The sequence below is a fragment of the Gavia stellata genome, chromosome 1, assembly GCF_030936135.1.
Source record: "Gavia stellata isolate bGavSte3 chromosome 1, bGavSte3.hap2, whole genome shotgun sequence".
In the NCBI taxonomy this organism is placed as follows: Eukaryota; Metazoa; Chordata; class Aves; order Gaviiformes; family Gaviidae; genus Gavia; species Gavia stellata.
In genome coordinates this window covers 1,829,516-1,848,591 of record NC_082594.1, presented here as the reverse complement: position 1 = coordinate 1,848,591, position 19,076 = coordinate 1,829,516, and the positions used below count along the sequence as shown (strand labels likewise).

At 43.4% G+C, this 19,076-nt stretch overlaps 2 protein-coding genes across 2 annotated transcripts in view; one reads left to right on the top strand and one right to left on the bottom strand.

Moving 5' to 3' along the window:
• The window catches only part of C2CD3 (C2 domain containing 3 centriole elongation regulator), a 53,256-nt gene extending 48,247 nt beyond the window's left edge, over nucleotides 1–5,009 (bottom strand). Inside the window, exons 1-6 of the mRNA XM_059816441.1 lie at nucleotides 4,946–5,009; nucleotides 4,570–4,830; nucleotides 3,505–3,662; nucleotides 2,702–2,901; nucleotides 2,045–2,262; nucleotides 1,026–1,158 (exon numbers count right to left, since the gene is read on the bottom strand). Of these exons, the coding sequence (XP_059672424.1) occupies nucleotides 1,026–1,158; nucleotides 2,045–2,262; nucleotides 2,702–2,901; nucleotides 3,505–3,662; nucleotides 4,570–4,830; nucleotides 4,946–5,009 (1,034 nt within the window). The remainder of the gene's footprint in view (nucleotides 1–1,025; nucleotides 1,159–2,044; nucleotides 2,263–2,701; nucleotides 2,902–3,504; nucleotides 3,663–4,569; nucleotides 4,831–4,945) is intronic.
• A 332-nt stretch (nucleotides 5,010–5,341) lies between these two features.
• The window catches only part of PPME1 (protein phosphatase methylesterase 1), a 30,075-nt gene continuing 16,340 nt past the window's right edge, over nucleotides 5,342–19,076 (top strand). Inside the window, exons 1-2 of the mRNA XM_059816756.1 lie at nucleotides 5,342–5,461; nucleotides 18,425–18,518. Coding sequence (XP_059672739.1) covers nucleotides 5,364–5,461; nucleotides 18,425–18,518 — 192 coding nt within the window. The 5' untranslated portion in view covers nucleotides 5,342–5,363. The remainder of the gene's footprint in view (nucleotides 5,462–18,424; nucleotides 18,519–19,076) is intronic.

Below are 19,076 nucleotides of genomic sequence, written 5' to 3'. Positions count from 1 at the left end.
ATCTCTAGATACACAAAAACTTTCTGCAATCCTGCAGTCTGCTGCAAGTCACATCCAAAATCTTATACTTTGCAACATGTCATAGAATCATTTATGTTGGAAAGACCTTTAAGATCATCAAGTCCAATCTTGCAGTTTAACCACAGCTGCTGCAAACAAGAGGAGAGTGGGCCTGAGAAAGACAAGCAAGATCTTTATAAATGATGCTCTATCAATGTTTCCTGGAAAGTCCAAAAATCATCTACTTTTAAACAAATTGGAATAGTTTGAGCAGAAATAATTTAAATGGTGTTTGCAACAGCATCATTGACTGTCAAAGACAGTGACATTATTTTCTGGTTTATAGTGGAACAAAAGCCATTGTTAATCTTTTTCCAAAAATAAGGAATTGAAGTTTCTCCTGTAAAAAACATGCATTTGTCTTAATACTTCTAAATTTCAATTTCACTGAATTGAGAACATCTACTAAGCCTAGTCCTAAACGAAGTTGGAGTTCAAGCTGAAAAGGCACAAATACTTTTTTCTTTTTTCAATCTGCTAAGAAAGGTCACGTGGAAGAAGATAATGACTACTAATTCTAAGAACACAGTTATAGATGCAAATTTCCATGAGTATTTTGGCACCAAGAGATGCAAACTAGAATATGCAAAAGTACTCAATTTATGTCACTAATTACTTAAATTTCTTTGAAAACCTGTGATCAAGTAACATTTAATTTGCCATGTTCCTTATCATACTCTTATTCCTCATCAACGTTTAACATTTCCCTATCAAATAACTCTGTACAAAATACAAATATACCGCGAAAAAAAATTAAAATCAATGACTTAAATCAAGGGTTATTAGATGATGATTAAAGTCAATTCACAAAATTTAGGCTTTTATTTACAAGTAGAAATGAATTTCCCATTTGAATCAGAATCCTAAAATACATCACACAAATCTCAGTATTTCAAGTTTTCCTGGTGAGATCTCAAAACTTATTGTTTGGAACTTAATCCAACTTCCCCCTTTTCCAAGCTCACTTCGCTGGTGCTTTGAAATCGTCTCTCTCTATAAAAGGAGGCACTTCATTCAGTTCAATCTCCATGTCCGGACTAGACTTCATTGCAGAAACAACCATGGCATCACGGAGTTTATTGCCTTGATCCAAAAGAGCTGAGAAATAAGAAGGATTAAATCTCAGCACTCAAATGCAATTTAAAAGCAAAGCGTAAACACAATAAATGTGCCAGCTACAGTCAAGAAACTTCTGCTTTCTGCCGTTATAAAGAGATCTTGACATACTGGAGATTAAGTGCGTGCTATGCGCCATAAAACAGATATCACAGCTGGAAGTGAGCGAGAGTAATCCTCTATCAGTCTCCCACTCAGAGCTGTACAAATAACTCATCTGCACATACCGAGTCAGGCATTAGAGGGGCATTATTAAGATACAGCAGCAAGATTAATTTAAGGAAGAGTAGCTTGTCACCTTAGGATGTTTCAACAGCAGTCTAATTTTAGGTCTTCTCTGTAAATATAAAAAAAATAACTCAAAAGACAACACATACGGAAATGTGCCCTACTTCGATGCTCATCTGAATCCAGTCCAGGCGGTCTGTGATCTAAAAGGGATGCTAATGGGCAGGTGATGGAAAAGAAATCATTTTCCATCTGAAAATGCCAATGGCATAGAAACCCCACCCAAGACCTATCTGAACATGAGTGGCACCTTTGATGGCCATCTCGGAAGACATGTCAATGATTAAACAGCCTGTGAAGCCGAGCTTCCTTTTCTTTTATCCCTCCAGGTCAGAGCCCAGGCATACTGCTAGGGCAGCATGTTTTGCCTGATCTGGATACTCAAGCCACCTTCCAACAGGAGTAAATCAATAGTTTTTAAGTAAAGACCTTTTTATTATCATTCTCTGTTTGAAGTAACATAGTGAGAGTGTGCGAAGTATCACTTTTCCTTAAGTCTTTACCTCTAGATAGGCACCTGAAATATTATCAAGAACTATTTATTGTGAAATCTAAAAGATGATGCCAACTGTATACAAACCTGAAAGCAGGTCTTTTGTCGCTGGGTTATGCAAAGAGAGCACCCGCATGTTTGTTCTAGCAGGTGCTTCAGGATCAGTGCTGGTGGGAAATGACACTTGCTGCTTTGAAGGATTCACTTTCAAACATTCATCTGGTAAAATCTGACAGTGATGAGAAGCAGAAAAAGTGTCCTTTATGTTTTCAGAGTTCTCTTGAAAGATCAAATGGTCCTTTCCTCTATTGAAAAATGAAACGTTATTTCAGTAACAACTGAAGTGGATCGGTAAAGGGATTCAAACCTCTTCAAATTCTCCCTAGCACTGCAGCTGCTCCCTTTCAGTACACACTCTAAAAAGAAACGCGACACATTAATTTAATGACTCCTCATCTTCCACTAATACCACCAGAGAGACCAACTCAAGCTGTAAATAGAAGATGTGTGGCATCTCTTGTGTCAACTAGCATAGCCTAAACTAAGTCAACGTACGATGCAAATTTTTATCACATGAGAAACTGTCCCCATAAGCTCTGAAATGCTGAACGTTCTGGATTTCATACGAAATGCACGTTCAAAAAGATCAGGTATTCTATACCTCACAAATGTATGGCCACTACTTAAAAAAAGGGTGTGAACTGGAAAATAAACCAGAATTTTGTCATGGGGAAAAAGAGATACCTGGGAGTTGTGGCTCTGCTATTGTTAACGGACTCTTGGTCAGCAATGGTCACCCGTGTTTGCCTGGACTGCTGTGATGGAGCAAGAAACTGGGGCTTGCTGCTTCGCTGAGCAGGAGCGATATCTAAACTTGCATCTGTGGTTGGGATAGAGCTGCTGGTGTCATACAATTCCGGCAGAGGTTCTAGAACTAGTGAGACCTGAAAGACAGGATGTGAAAATAGTATTTTGTTCTTTTCTTAATTAAGTGCAACACACGCTCTGTTCAATTTTACATTTCACGCTATGGAAAACTGTTGCTTTGATATACAAAGTAATATTTATATCATGCAGCTACGTAACATTGTACAACTCCGACATTTTTACAACTACTTATTTCATATTCCATGTTTTCAAATCACAGGCAACAATCTTTCAGCATAAATTGTCCAGAGTCAGGGCTACAAAACAGAACAACACTGGCTTAATCCCAGATTTCAAAATCTTCTACAGTTTCAGCCCAGTGAGGCTGTGGAGAAGTGTTAGAACTGAGTATCCATGTTTAAATCGACTGTTAAAACTCACTCTCAGCGTAGAGACTAAAAATTTTCTTTATCAAGCTGAACTACCAATGCCACACACCCTTCTAAACAAAACAGAGTCAACACCATCAGTATTCATTTTTCATTTGCTACCTTAGTTCACGAATGCCTTGGACAGAGACCAGATCTGCAGTGTACCTAGCACAGCTTGATCCTGGCACCTGATTATACTGGTGTTACAGCAATACAATTTATAATAAAGAGTAAAGACATAAGGACTACCTGCAGCTCTCCTAGTTTATCAGATGTTGGTGAAACTACAGTGAAAAACCCATCGATTGGATGGCTGGGAGAGAGCTGGGACAGTCCAGTGATTTGCACTCTGCCAATTGGAAGATGGTCAAGTTTGGTCATTACCTCCAGGACAAGCACACCCATATCTGCAAAAATTAGGAACAGCTTCAACTCAGTCTCACACAACAAGGTCACAATTAAACACAATTAAAACTTCTCTATTAAGATGACAGAGATGCTAGAGGTTAACATCATGTCGTATCATGAAATTACAATAATGAGGCAGCAGGTAAAGAAGCGTTATACTGATAATATATTATGATAAATAAGTACAAGGTTACCACAAAAGGACTACTTACGATAGGACAAAGGGTAATGGTTTTAAACTGAAAGAGGGTAGATTTAGATTAGATATAAGTAAGAAATCCCTTATGATGTGGGTGGTGAGACACTACAGCAGGCTGCCCAGAGAAGCTGTAAATGCCCCATCCCTGGAAGTGTTCAAGGCCAGGCTGGACGGGGCTTTGAGCAACCTGATCTAGTGGAAGATGTCCCTGCCATGGCAGGGGGGGTTGGACTAGATGATCTTTAAAAGTCCTTTCTGACCCAAACCATTCTGTGATTCTACGAGTAGCAATAGCAGGTGCAGGTTTTACAGACAGACTCTAGACATCAGGCTTGCATTAATTTCCTGCAGATCTTTCACTAAATTAAGTACCTTACAAGCTCATCTGTGTATCTTTTTGTTTTTCACACCCTCAGAACACGGAAATGTCTATTTAATATGATATGTAGAATACTAAAAATCATCTGATCTTGACACTACGGGGACTACAGGAGGCTTCAATAACTTGCGGGCCGGAGCGCCAAACCTGACTGCTAGAGAGACTGATGCCAGGCAATTCCAAAGCCTCCCCGATCAGGAAAACGACCTAAAAAGCCGTAAGTGAAAACAGGACTGGGGTTACCCGGCGGGTAAATAACTCCTCGGCCTCCGCCGGTCTCCCCGCAGCTCTGGCCCTGACCTGCCTGACCAGGGCGAAGCGGCTCTACCTGTCAGGTAGGCAGCGAACTGCCTGGGCCCGCAGCGGACGGCGTAGCGCGCGGTGGTTCTCCCCGCCGGCGGCCCCGGCCGGGAGGCGGGCTGGAAGACGGTGCCGTCGGAGGTCTCCCCCCACCACCTCAGGCGGACGAGGGCGGCGGGCGGCTTGGGGGCCGTCCACAGGACTCGGGAGACGGTGCAGCGGAGGAAGCAGCGCAGCGGGCCCTCCACTAGCGGCGGCAGGCTGGTGGAAGCGCGGATGTCGCCGTTACCTGAGGGAACGAGAGGCGTCAGCGGCCCGGGACGACGCAAGTGGCCGGCTGAAACGCGCTCCCAACCGCCGCCGCCCTCAGTCCCACCCCGTGCCCCTGCCCGGGAGCAGCCCACCTCCCCTCCGCCGGGAGCCCGCCGCCGCCGCCGGGGCGAGCGGCCTCGGCCTCCTCTGCCGCATCCCGCCTCGCCTCAGGCCGCGCCGGCAACCGCCGTCTCGGCGGGAGCAGGACGCACCCCCAGGGGGCGCCGAGCCGTACTTCCGGGACTACAACTCCCGTCATGCACCGCGGCCCCACCGCACGCCACGGAGACGCGGACTACGTTTCCCAGAAGGCCACGGGAGCGCGCTACGGGTGCCCGCGGCGGCGGCGGACTGCGTTTCCCGTGGTGCCGCGCGGCAGCGCTGTAGGGGGAGGCCGCTTCCGGTGGGGCGGTGCGGAGCGGGGGTTGGCGGCGGCGGCCGAGGCGCTCGGCGGGGCCGGTTTGGGGGGTTCGCGGTGTGTCCTTGTGTGTTGGCGCCTCGTTCGTCGTCATGTCGGCCCTGGAGAAGCAACTGCACCTGGGCCGCCTCCCGCCGAGGCCCCCATTGCCCGGTGGCGGCGGCCAGTCCGGCTCCAAGATGCGCATGGGGTAGGTGGGGGAGGGGTGGGGGCCGCTGAGGGAACGGGGGGGGGGAGGAGGTGGGAGAGGGCATTTGGAGGGGGGGCAGAAGGGGAAAGAGGCTAGCAGCGGTGGGGGAGGGATGCTTGGTGCTGGGGGGGGAGTGGGGTGCGGGATGCTCGTTGCTGTGGGCCTGGGGGTCTCGCTGGCAGTTTGAGTGGGGAGGGGTCGTTACTAGAGGGGCTCTGGAGGGGCTGGTTATTGGAGGGAGGGGTTCTGGAGGGAGGGGGGGCTGGTTATTGGAGGGAGGGGTGCTCATTATTGGGGGGGGTTAGGAGGTCCTCTTTGCTGGAAGATGGTAGCAGAGGAGAGGGGGCCACACTTGTCTTGGGGTACCCTGTACAAAGAGGGTGCTCTGTCCCGAGTGGAGCTGGGGGTGTACTTTGGGGATAGGTTACTCGTTGCTGGGGGGGATCGGGGGCTGGGTGTTTGCTGCTGGGGTATTTGAGGGTGGGGGATGCTGATTTCTTGGGGGGGGGGCTGTGGGAGAGGGAGCTTCGGGGCGGCGGGGGATGCTTGTTCCTGGAGGAGTTGGAGGGACAGGGAGAAAAGCGGGTGCGATTTGCTGGGGGGTTTAGAGTGAGGGGATCTTTGTGCGGGGGTGGCAGCCCAACGGAGGTGGCCGACAGCATGGTGAGTCTCCTTGGATGGTGACATGATGCGAGAGGCCATCAAGCCCCCGGGCTGGCCCTGCTGTGTGTGGGATTGCTCCCCAGTGCCCTGGGAGAGCGGCATCTGGACGGGGCTTCTGCAGCCGCCTCTCCCTGGCAAGGAGGCAGGCAAAGGTGTTACTGCACGAAGAGTATCCTCAGTGCTGGGGGAAGGTGGCTGGTGCTGGGGTTGCTCTTCAGCAGCGCTTTTCTCTGAGTCCTTTAGCCATCTGTGTTTGAAGGGAGGGTCTAACGCATCGTGATTTATCTAGGTGGCACCTCAAAGTCCATGAAAGCATGGCTGGGGGAGAGAGAGGTATATTTAAATGTTATTTCTCAGCAGCAGACACATGAAGCTGTATAGTAGGTGAGCTCTGCCAAGTGACTTAAATCCCTGCTTCAGATGATGGAAAACCTGGGATAGGCTGGTACAGGTGTCAAATCTTTGAAGCAGGAGTGAGAACGTGTTTTGGAAGCTGCGAGAGAAGATTGACCAGCTGTGTGGATGGCAACTAAAAAGGACTGACTGGACAAGAACAACCTCAGCAAAAGCTTTGTTCTCCAGCGATGAGTCAAAGGGAGAAAATGGGTTGCAAATGGGATGGCTTTGAAGGGAATTTAGTAATTTCACCTCCAAAGGTGTGAGGGAGAAGCTTGTCTTCCAAGCAGGTAGCTAGTTGTGGTAAAAGGAGAGCAAGATGATCTTGCAGCAGGGTTATGGCTAGATTGTAGGGAGGGAAGTTATAATTGCAGAGTGCAGCAGAAGAAGCTGGTAATAATCATGGGGACTCAAGCTGAGGAGAGGTGCAGTCTCAGGATGCTGAACAGAACGTTTCGCTAGCCCTGTGCAAGAGTGTAGATTTAAGCAGAATGGCAGAAACGTGGAGATTTTATTAAATCTAGAAAAAAGCATTATCAGGGCTGTGTGACTTTTTGTACGTAGCTACTTGTTAAATACGAAATCTGAGGTCTGGATTGTGACAAAGATCAGGGGCTGATCCTCTGGAGGAATGCCAGCCTCCGCGTGAGAGCGAACCTCTGCGAGGTCCAGGTGTGCGCTGCACGATATGAAGTGCTCTATTTGGAGGATAAAAATATCCTACAGTTCCTACAGGAAATCTCCTTTGCCTTGATGCATGAAATCAGATAACTAAAAGAAATAATGAAAAAGACAGCTCCTCTGCTGTGACTGAAATAAACTGTTTAGGTATTTAGATGGGAGGGTACTATTGCTCCTTGCCCTTAAAGCATAGTTTTAAAATGTTTATTTCACATCTTAGTATTTATATTATATTCAGATAGGTGTAATATAATTGATGTAGTTAGTATATGAACTAATACTAACAAATCTTCATCAAATACTTATTTCTTTCAATATGAATTATTTTAAAGCTAAGCTTCATGTAAGTGTTTAATGGTATGGCTTTGGGGCTAAGCAAAAAAGTTGTATTTAAGGATTTATTTGTACTGTTAGTATAGTAATAGGCATAGAAATTAGAAAGAAGCAGTTTTGAATGACTGTCAGAGGGGGTTGCTCTCTCTCAGGACTGCTCTCTGCTCTCTTGTATCTCTTGGTTATCTGAAACTGAGAGCTGGGACTCGTGGGCTCTGTGTCCTGTTGTTGTGTTGAACCGTGGGGTTATGAACAAGTCACTAAACCCCCAGTTCACCCGTTTGTGTTGTGGAGAGTCTTTTATTTCACTGGAGTGTGCTGAAGGTTACGTGGTACATGTAAGGATAGGTTTAATGTTAAATATATTGTTTAATTATGCTGTCTTGGTTCAGAACAGAGCTAACCAAGCAAACCCTTATGCTGTACAAAGTCTGCCAAATGCACAATTTTTTTCCTCTTGTTTTATCCTGTTTAACTTAAGAGTCTCATACCTTGCAGTTATTTTGAATGTACTTTATACTGGTTTCATGCGTTGCGAACTTTGTCAGCACCCCGTCTAATTCTTAACATAGAGCAGTACATACACTGATGGCACTGTGAACAAACACCATGACACATTGCTTGTTCAGCTAGGTATTCCTACTTTAATAATACATATAAAAACTTCCAACATTAGTGTTAAGGTGGCCTTAAACAGCATGAAAATCAGTTTGCAGTTTGTCTTGCTGCTGGTGTCAACTTTTGTCAGATATTTCCTGAAGGCAGGTGTCTCCACGTTAAATAAAAAGTCAAAAATTCATTTCCTGCAGCGTAGGGTGATCCGCGCTCTGCTGTGAGCCCTCAGAGTTGGTAAGCTAGAGGAGCTGATGTGTTTTTCATGTGCCTCTAATTGGCTGCGTTCTTGCAAAATGATGCCATGCTGCGGGATGTATTTTCCACGTCAGTGTTGTTGTTTCTGAAAATCCATCCTCATGATAATTTTTATTAGAAAACTAGACAAAAGTAAAGGCTATTAAGTTACTAGCTTAATGAGGTGCTGACAAAACCTCCATGAATATTTGTTGCTTCACTTACTCATCACAGGTAAACAAACAAATTACAATTGAACGTTTCCAGGGATTTTTAAATGGATTTTATGATGTATGCCTGTGGGGTATTTTTGCAGTTCGGTAATATTTACGCTCGTGCAGTGCTCGTTAGTAGCAGTCCTATATAGTAATTTATATAATGCTTCCTATCTTGCTGATCTTCGGAGGGTTTTTGAACGTTCCCTGTTAGGGAAATGATTATGAAGGGAAGTTAGTTTTCTATTGTTCTCTAATGCTATAAACATCTTTTTTTTTTTTTTCCTTTTCGAATACCATCTGAAAGCACCGATACAAAATCCAGTGTTGTGGTTAAGGATCAAGAATTCCTCTGTCCTTCCCCTTCGAAGCAGCAGGGAATAGTTCATAATCGCGCTGTAGTTGCATGGCGCAGTTGTATTTTTGGTTTACTGCTCTGACATCGAGCAAATCCCTTTACGGGTGATGTTTTCATTTTTGGACGGCAGTGCCCAAAACTGGATGTGGAACTTCAACAGAGGCTTTCATGCACCTGTGAACTGGAAAGATTATTTCATCTCTGTTTGTAGATGATAACTTCATTCATACATCTCAGCAGAACTGGGGGGGGGCGGGTTTGGTGATATGACTCTGCCCCCCTACTCGTGTTGTGGGCTACAGTTCTGCTGTGTGGCTGCTTGCATCTTGTCTGCATTCGTGTAAGTTATTTCTACCTGGGTTTAGTTTAGGCTTAGCTAAGTTTAGCCTTGGCAGGATGCAGTTCAATTCAAACAAGCGCAAGATTCTGTAGTCAGGCCACCAAAAGAGAATGTGATTAATTATACAGGGAAAAAGGAGTGTGTCTTACGGTGCTGGCAAATATACAAGGCTATACTGAAATAGTCCTTTAAAATTTGAACTTTTACGGGGAACAAAAATAATTAAACTTAGAGAAACATTTGTTTGCTGTGTTAAACATCTCCTGTTTATAAATCTATTTTATTTCTGTCCTCTGAATTTCTTGAATTGGAAGCAGAGCCATTAAAATGAGTTTAAACTTAACATCCAGCAGTGCTGGCAAGCTGATTTTTCCGTGGCTAAATGCTTTGCTTCGTATGCACCAATCCTCTGACTAGCGTGTTGGGTACCCTCTTTTTTATTCTTTTTTATCAACCAGGCAGGCCATGTTAATGTGACACTATGGTGTGGTTGAAAGCAGATCATAAGAAGCAGAGGGTGGAGGAAGTGATATTGCTGTAGGAAAATAGAAAAATAATTTACTGCAGCACTGAGGTTTCTCAAGCTTCAGTCATCCTTGACTGGAAAGGCAAGTTACGGGGTAGGATGCTTTCTTCAAAACATCGTTTTCAAGCTTACTCTGAGATTATTCGTTTTGCAAAGAAGCTTTTGCCATTCATACTGAGGACTTCTTAACAAAAACAGTGTCTTACATCTTTTTGGTAATACACTGTTAAAAGGTTAATCCATGTTTCAGTAGTTTGTAATAAAATGTCACCTATTACTGCATTCAAATAGGTGAAAACAGACTTGTCTGGGTTTTTTTCTTTTTTTTTTTTTCCATTCTTTTTTGCCATTTTCCAGCACAATTGCTTCCTTATATCTCTTTACTGGAGAGTCTCGTTCGACAAGTCAAAGTGGCCGAAGGAAATAGCTGTGCTGTGCCTGTGGGACTGTCACACGGGGCCGAGTGCTCTGCTCCGTCACTGTTAATCTTAGCTCTGCTTGCAGCTGCAGCCTCTTCCACGCTTCCAGTTGTATATCAGAGTAATGACACATGTGAAAACGCAAGCAGTCGGGATGTTGAATCCTTGATTGTGTGGAACACGGATATTAATATTTAAGTCAAACCACTGAATAGTTAAAATGGCTGCTGCAATGTAGTTTTGACTGGCTTTTGCGGTAGCACAAGATGTACGCTTAGAATTTCGTTGTATTTCACAGCACATCGCATTGATTTCTCCTCTAAATTACAGCCCCCTCCTGCCTGCAGACACACACGCGTGCGTGCACCGTTCCAGCAATACCCGCCTTTGCTAGCAGAGCACTCTCCTGCCTGTATTTAAGGAAGATGGTGCCTCTCTTTGACTCGAGCAGTACGTGAAAATCACACCACTGAGAGGAACCTGACGTTCACTTTTCAATGTCCATTTATTTTAAGGAGGAAATCTGTCTGAGATTGTGTTTGAAATTGCCTGCATATTGAAAGTGATTGGTTTGAATCGCTCAGTTGAAATGGAAATAAAATCAAACTTTATGGTCAAGAGTTCTTTGGGGAAATCAAATAATGGAGTCTGCAAATCACTGGTGAAGCAAGAGGACCGAGGCCCGCGGAAGCAGCTCCTGGCAGCTGTAGCAGCTGCTGTATGTGCTGTCTTATTTTACGTCTTAAGTTTTTCACTAGTTTGCTTACAGAACTAGCTTATTCAGAGCTGAGGATCCAGATGGGATTTGGAAATGAAGAAGAATTTGCTGTTCTTTTCCAATATGTGAATAAAAATTATGTACGATCTCCTAAGATCTTTTGATTATCTAAAAGGGCTTGATTGGATCAGATCTGTGTAATTCAATCATGACAATTTCAACTAATTTCTCCCTTTCCAATCCATTTTTTTTCCCTGAAACCTTTTTAATAAAGAAACATTTTTAGGTATTCAGTATCTTCAAGGCAGAACTTAAAATACTGTCCTTGTCAATTTTTAGAATTTTTAAGTACACCCTGACAGCTATGGCGGTTCTTACATCTAGATGATGTTTGATTTGCTTTGGTCAGGTTCAAATATGGTGCAAGAATTGAGTATCTTGATTGATGCACGTGATGTTCTTTAATTGCATTAGTAGTTTTAACTATGGGCTCTCGGTCAGCAAAAAAAGGCGTTTCTAAAAATGTTTCTCCCTGCTTGGTACAACCTTTTTTTTTTTTTTTTCTTTTTAGGAAAATACCTGAAAGAAAACCCTTTTAAAAATTGGTGAGAGATTTGTTGAGCCGCGTGGGCTCCTGTTGCTCCGGGATCACTTGCAGTATGTGCACATTTTCAGTACGTGATGAAGAGGACAAACTGCACAATAGGATAAAACAAGCTGTAGAGAATGCCCAGAATTTGTTTTGTTATTCCAGTTTAATATGCTGGCTGGCTGGCTTGGAGTTTGAGGATCATTCTAGAAAAGTTATTATGTTGGTTCCATTTCTGTTTTGGTCTGCCGGATACTTTAAAAAGCAGTAATTAGTTCTGTCAGTTTAAATATTTGGTCAGCAAAATACTGCTTCAGCATAGGAAGGTGCAAAATCAACAGCTGCTGTTTATTGGACTTGCTTCTAATTTTGAATGTGCGTTGATGTATCGCTAAAAAAAGAAGCTCTAGGAAAAACAACAAATCAAAGATACTAATTCTTTTCTTCAGAGAAATGTTTCTTTAAAATCAGCCTCCTGTGGTCACCAGGTGTTTTGTGGAAAACTACATGTTTATTCTGCCCTTTTCGGGGGTCACTATTAAATGAGAGGTCACTTATATTTTCCCAAGCATTGTTTGGAGGCAAGTGTTTTGCTTTAAATTACAATTTGCACATATTTGCATTGGAGGTGACAATAGTTTTTAACTCCCAGCTCCTCTTCCCTTTCTGCTGCAATTCCCCTGCAACCATAGGAGTTCTGGTATATATTGTTCAGATATTTCATATATGCCACACAAGTACTAATTTTTTCTCTGGAGGTGTTAACTCTTGTTAAGCTGAATTTGAAGCATTCGCTAATGCCACTAAAGCAAACAGTATGGCAAGGAGTAGATTGGTAAGTTCCCAGGGAAGGGCTCGGCTCTGATTTCATGGGTTCCTCTTGCAATCCACCAGATATTCACCATGCATCTGTCTTGGTATTAGCATCTGCCTGCCTCTGGCATGAAAATTTTAGCACTAGTCCTTGCGTTGGACCTCTGCTGTCAGAAGTGGTGTTGGAAGGAGATCCAAAATACTCATAAGTCTTTTGATTGTGCCCTTGTTGGTTTGGTTTTTTTGTTGTTTTTATTTCCCATTCAGGTTTTCCCCAAGCAAAGTGGAAAGTTGACCAATCTAATCTCACTTTTGCTTAGGAATTATGGACGGCTTTTGTGGGACTGAGCAAAGTTTAACCATTTCACTCAATAGTTGCTTCACAGATTCAGACTATGGCAATGTGATCAGGCCAACCCTGTGTGGGTTAGTGCTGCTACTGATAGGAGCAATCTGTCTCCTACTGTTTTGCTACTTGTCTTCATCTTCTCCATTGTACTGTGTTTGGGTGGCCTCGCAGTTAGCCAGGTAGGGAACAGATCTGGTTGAAAGATTTGGGAAAGATCAGAGAAGTTGTGGATGCCCCATCACTGGAGGTGCTGAAGGTCAGGTTGGACGGGGCTTTGAGCAACCTGATCTAGTGGAAGATGTCCCTGCTCATGGCGGGGCGGGCTGTGGACTACATGATCTTTGAAGGTCCCTTCCAACCCAAACCATTCTGTGATCTATGAAAACCATGTTTGTTTTCAGCTAGATCTGTTCACAGGGGGTGGTTAAATCTGGAGGAATGGGGAAGGAAGGAGATGTCTTTTTCGCTAGCCTGCCTTACAGGGACTGTGTATCGGTGCCCTCAGTAACTGGAGAGTTGCCTTTTCTGTTTGTCTGCCAGTTCCAGGAGAAGGAGCTGCATCAGGTCAACCTAAGAGGCTTGAGACTGATACCAAGTTCTCCACGTTATCTGATCTCATGAAGACACCTGCTTGAGAAAACAAGCTAAAAAAGCCCTTCAATCTGAGCAATTGAGATGAAGTTAACTTGGCTTACCCCTTTATTCCTCCTCCACCCCCCCCAGAACCGCGTCCTGGCGTTGTGTTTAAGCAGGTCGGGCTCTGTAAAGCTTCTTGCTATATCCCCTGTTTTCCAGTTTTGATTATTTCCACACTTCTTTGAATCCTTTTCAGTTACAGCCTTAAATTACTGATCCAGCTGCAGGTACAGTATTCCATACATGGTGGCACCAGTGCCTTGTGCAGTAGTAGCACAACCTGTGCTCCAAGTTGAGATTATTCTTAGATGCCTGAGAATCATGCCATGACCGGGGTCACTGTGCTCTTACTGAAGTATGCGGTCAGCCGACGAACCACTGGCTTTCTGGAGACCATGCTTCACAGGACCACGTGCCCTGTCCTCTTAATGCAGTTTCTTGCCTTGTGCCTGGGTACATGACTTGACTTTGTTGGTTTTGAGATCTGTTCTTCATCTGTCCGAAAAGGAACAATGCCAAGTCCCTCTATACCTGCTCTTGCCCGTGCAGGATTAATGAACGTTTTCTGCATGGCTTGGCTATTGGTAGCTGATTTTGGTTAGTGCTGTGCTTAATATTCCTTCTGGCAGTCTTGAATGCTTAAAAATCTGTGCTTACTGGTAGAAACTATAGCATGGGTTTTGCTATTTGTGACCTCGATGCCATCAGTGGCAGCTCAAGCTATTTCACGTGGTTGCTGCTTGGGCTTGTAGCATTGATGTGCAACTGCGAGAAGGTCACTTCTTGCTTTTTGTTATAATTAATTTTGGTGCTAAATATCCCAAACTTGTGCTGCTGCTGATTCATGTGATTTCATACCTCTCCTACGCAATACGGATTTAACGTCCTTGCGCTAGTCAACAGGCCACTGCATTCCCTTGCCTTGTGTAATAGTGGCTGTCCGTACTGTAACCCTGCTTTCGAAAAAGTGGCTTAATTTGTCACACAACCAAAACTCTTCATCTGGCATGATACGATTAATCAGCAGCTTGCTCCAAGATTTCCCCATGTTCTGCCTCCTTTATGGGTAAGAGAGTCCACTTACAAACTTTCTGGTCTCACAAGACAGGGGAGGTTACCAGGGAGTTCCTGCTGTTTACCAGATTTATGGATTATGTTGGAAGGGGTGTAGCCAGGCAGATGATGATATTTGCTAATCGCCTGGAATTACTCAGGACAATCAAATCTAAAACCAGCCTTAACACGCTGTGGAAAAGTCTGACTGCATTGAAATGCTGTATTTTAAAAGGGTGACGAAATTTGTTGTCGCTAACTGCACATGCTACCTATTCAAAAACCGGAGAAGGGAAATCATCCAAGCAGTGGGCATTTCTCTCCATCTCCAGAAAGAACCAGAAACGGTACGGAGAGAGAGCGTGGTCGGGGCTGAGATGGCTTCCAGGCAAGGAGACAATCAATAGGTTAGGACTCTCGGCTTGAAAAATACATGGCCCAGGCAAGGGAAATATGGTAGGGGTGTATACAGTCTTTAATACTGTAAAGAGCAGGCAACTGTTAGTGTGGCCTTAAAAGCAAATAGAAGTACTCCTTTTTGCTCAAAGCCTAATTAAATCGTGGCACCGTTGTCACAGATGTTGTGGAAGTAGCTCTGGCTGGAAATGACTTGAATTTTATGTGACGAGCTAAAGGAAACTGCCCTCCCTTAATGCAACACAGTGCTGAGGATGCAGCCTCTGGAGATCCCCATCCTGCTCATAGTGAAAATTTGGAGGTCGTACCCTATTCCCTACTTAACCCTTTCCAGAGCACTTGCTGTGCTGACATCTCTCGGTGACACACTGCAGACCTGGACGGACCTTTGCAGTCTCTCATCATACCGATTCTTGTGCTCCTAGAAGATAAACCAATTGTCAGTCAGGTAGCTTGAAGCTGTTATCAATAATATGAGTTTGCTGTATTTCATACCAAATTCCTGCTTATGAAATTCAGCATTAGTTGTTTTTTGAATCTTGACCTGCACTGGGGGTTTCTGTGTTTATGTTTTTCCTAGCAGGATGTTACATCGGTGTCGCAGCAAATGTTCTCTCCCTTCCTTGGGTACTTGGACACCTATGCAGTTGTGTTTGGTTCTTCCCAATGTTATAACAACTTGTCATCTTAATATTGTATTGCTCTGTTCTTCCTGATCTACAGTATTCTTTGAAAGGCTGAGGTTTGAATGTGATATTTTTTCTTTAATCAGAGAATGAGATTAAGCTGAGGCAGTAAAAACAGATTAATATTTTCCAGATTTACGTAGGTGTGTGACATCTCATTTTATTTAAATGAAATTTGACAAGAACAATACTGAAGTCTGGAAACCCACAGAAGAGAATTTGGACCCTTCAGGGGGTGGTTGTTTTATGTTTTATATTCTAGAGATATCAGGGGAAATAGGAGTTTTGTTTCTACAAAACTGAAAAGGTGCTTTGTCTGTTCCTTTCTATTTCTTTAGGAAGCCAAGAATTCAGGAGAAACTTCCTTCAACAGCGGAGATTTTTCTTCTGTGAAGGTCTTTCACCCCCACGCCCATGCTTGATTTTAATATTCCGTGCTGATTGCCTCCCCCAGAAGAGTTGAAGTGCAAAAAGCCCGTTAAAATGGTGCACTGTTACTCATCCTGTATACTGGGCTCGAATCTAGCCTAATTATGTCACTGCCAAAATTAAGCACTACTCTTTTAGCCTTACTGAGTGAATATCAGCCTGAGAAACAGATTTTGCATCAACTGAGTCATCAGGAAAATTCTGATTGCGGAGCCTTTTGTTAGTAATGGGGGTACAAGGAGAGGGCACAGCTGCACCTTTTGATGGAAGCAAAAAATAAATTGGTTTGTCAGCTGGGTACCTTTGAGACTCCTGGTTTATATGATGTCCGCGGAACAGGTCTTCTGCATTCACCCAGTAATTTAGGGGGATTGCATTCCCTAAGGTGCTGGATACAACCTGACATTAGTACTACAGGAGCAGCTAATTTAAGGCATAATTTGTTGCAGTGCTTTGTGATGTACCTGTCAACAAACTGCAGCAGAAATTAGCCTTATTATAAAGAGGAAATGAGTCTTGCTGCTTATGGGGAATAACGAGTGTGATTCACCGTTTGGAAATGTGTTACTGGGAAAATCAGGCTGTGCTTTACTGCCTCTGTTCAGGTATTATTCCCTGGGTGTGCGGAGCACTGGCAAGAAGACGCCAGCTTTTACAAAAGGAGGAAACCTCTCTAGGTAGAAGTAGTAGTTACTAGACACGAAGCACTCCACACGTAGCACCAATGTCCGAATCTTTCATCACACTGAGTCCTCTTTTAATACAATAGTTTTGGTCCATCTCCAAAGCACCTTCTCTTCCCCCGGTGTCCACTGTTATGATTTTTCTTGCCTGCACAGTGCTCGTTCATCAGTATTTGGCAAAGGATGTGATAGAAAAAGAAATCTTGCTTCTGGGCACTAGCTGCCTAGTTTGTGCTGGATAGAATTGCATTCAGAAGTCTCCAGCGTTTGGAGTGCGTTTGGCCAGATTTTACCTTCCCGGGTTGTTTTTCTTTGATGGTAAAGCAGTGTTTCTGTATGAGTAGATAACGACTTCTAAAGGAATTGCAGCAACCTGGGAATAAGTGCAAAGTCTGGAGCAAACTGGAGCCTGAAAGCCCATCTTCGTGTGGAATTATTCTGCCAGCATCTGTGTTACGCAGTCTTGTTGTTATGATCCTTAATTTAAAATACAGTTTTTAAAGATCCTACCTTTTCTTAATTTTTTTTTTTAATAATAACTTTAGCCTTTTGGACTCACACCTTTTACTTGCGTTGCTGGGCTTGATAGCATCCTTCCTAACAAAATGTTTTTATTATAGGATATTTTCAGGATCACAGACAGTTGCCCTTGTAGCTCTAAACGCGGAGGAAGGCAGCTTGAGGAGTGTTTATTGGTCTTTATTGCGATGCTGTTCTCGTGGTCCTTATACTTAACAGAGGTAGGATAGATGTGGAAGCGTATACTGAATTAATTTGGTCTTGTTCTTTTCCTTCACAGTCCGGATGTTGCCCTGCATACAGTATTTAAATACTAGATCTGTTTACAAATATGTGAAAAGTTTTAACCGTTGCAATAAATTCCAGGAAACTTGAGCTGCAATTAAAACTTGCTGCTGTTAACTTAAACCTGGTGGATTTTATTTATTCTGCTCGCAACAGTGTTTCTAAGTTTCTTCTATATCCCAACTGTTCAGTTCTCTCCATAGTTTTTTCTCCAGCCACTCAGCCTTCGGGACAAGTTGACTTTCTGTTTGAATGATATTTCTTCCAAAAATTAGAGGAAATTTCTAGGAAAGTTGAAATCTCGTGACAAGTAGTCCATGGTAAATTAGTAGTAATCTTCAGTAAATAGCTGACACTCTGCTTTTCGACAGTGTGGTGTCAAGGTGACTTCTGAGAGGGACATATTCTTTTTTTAATTATGATTCATGGGCTGAGTCATAAATTTAGGATGGCTTCCTGTGTTCCAGGCACTGGAGTGCTCCCAGTCATGTCAGCATCAGGCTTGCTTTAAGGCTAGAGCAAGGCCATTAAATACAAAGATATTGAATGACTTTTCACTCTGGCTTTTGAAGCGCCTGATCTGCGGGTCATTGCAAATTGGAAGATTGTGCTGGGATGGTATCACTGTGTACTTGCCCTGTTCTTTTTCTTTTCCCTTGGCGTAAGTCTCTTAAGCACTCCAAATCACCATTGTTCAGTCTTTCTTGGTATTACTTTATGAGGAAAATAATTCTCCTCTTTGTGTCTCTGCTAGTTTTCCTGTGCGTCTTTGTGATCTCAGTAGGACCCACGATTAGCGGGGAAAAAAGGGAGGTTTCCTTACTGACCATAAATTGCAAATATTGTAGTTGTATGGGAATTTCAGTGACGCATCATTTGCTTCCAGTCCTAAACCGTTGTGTAACACCAGCGTGTTCTCTTCAATGTATGTAATGATGCCTGTATGCCAATTTAAATGAAAGATTCTAAAAATACCTCTTCCTTACTGAAATTTTTTGTCTTGCAGCCCTGGAAGAAAGCGTGATTTTTCGCCAGTGCTTTGGAGCCAGTACTTTGAATCTATGGAGGACGTTGTGGTAGAAAATGAAACTGGCAAGGATATATCCTTTTTTCCAGATTGAACTTTTCTTATTCTTAGTGACTGGGGCATTATCATGTTTAAGTTTGTCATTGAGTTTATTGGGGTTCTCTTCATCTTTTTCATGTATTTCTTCTCATCTTCCGTTTTCTCTTTTGTCGGGATCGGTATCAGTAACTAGAGCTATCCCTTCTAAGCCGACAATTAAGGTGTACCTAGCAAGGTCAGTTCCTGGTATTGCTTCTTTAGTAATCATTAAATTAAAAAAGTGTTTCCAACAGTTCAATAACATATTTTGCAGGGAAATACTTATCAGTTCCCATAGTTTAAACCATATCAGGATCAAAGCTGTGAATTGATTTTTATTAACCACAGGTAGTTAACTGGCAATCAGTCAACTGTGTGTTCAGGATCAGTATCAGCAGTACAACAGATAAACCTCAACACTAAACACTTAGATGTTAATAAATACCTGCGAATTTCTCAACACCTTTCTGCATCTGATCCCAGGAAGTTCTGTTCATGTACACACACAAACAAACATACGTGCACGGTCATATGCACCCCCAAGAAGTGTGGG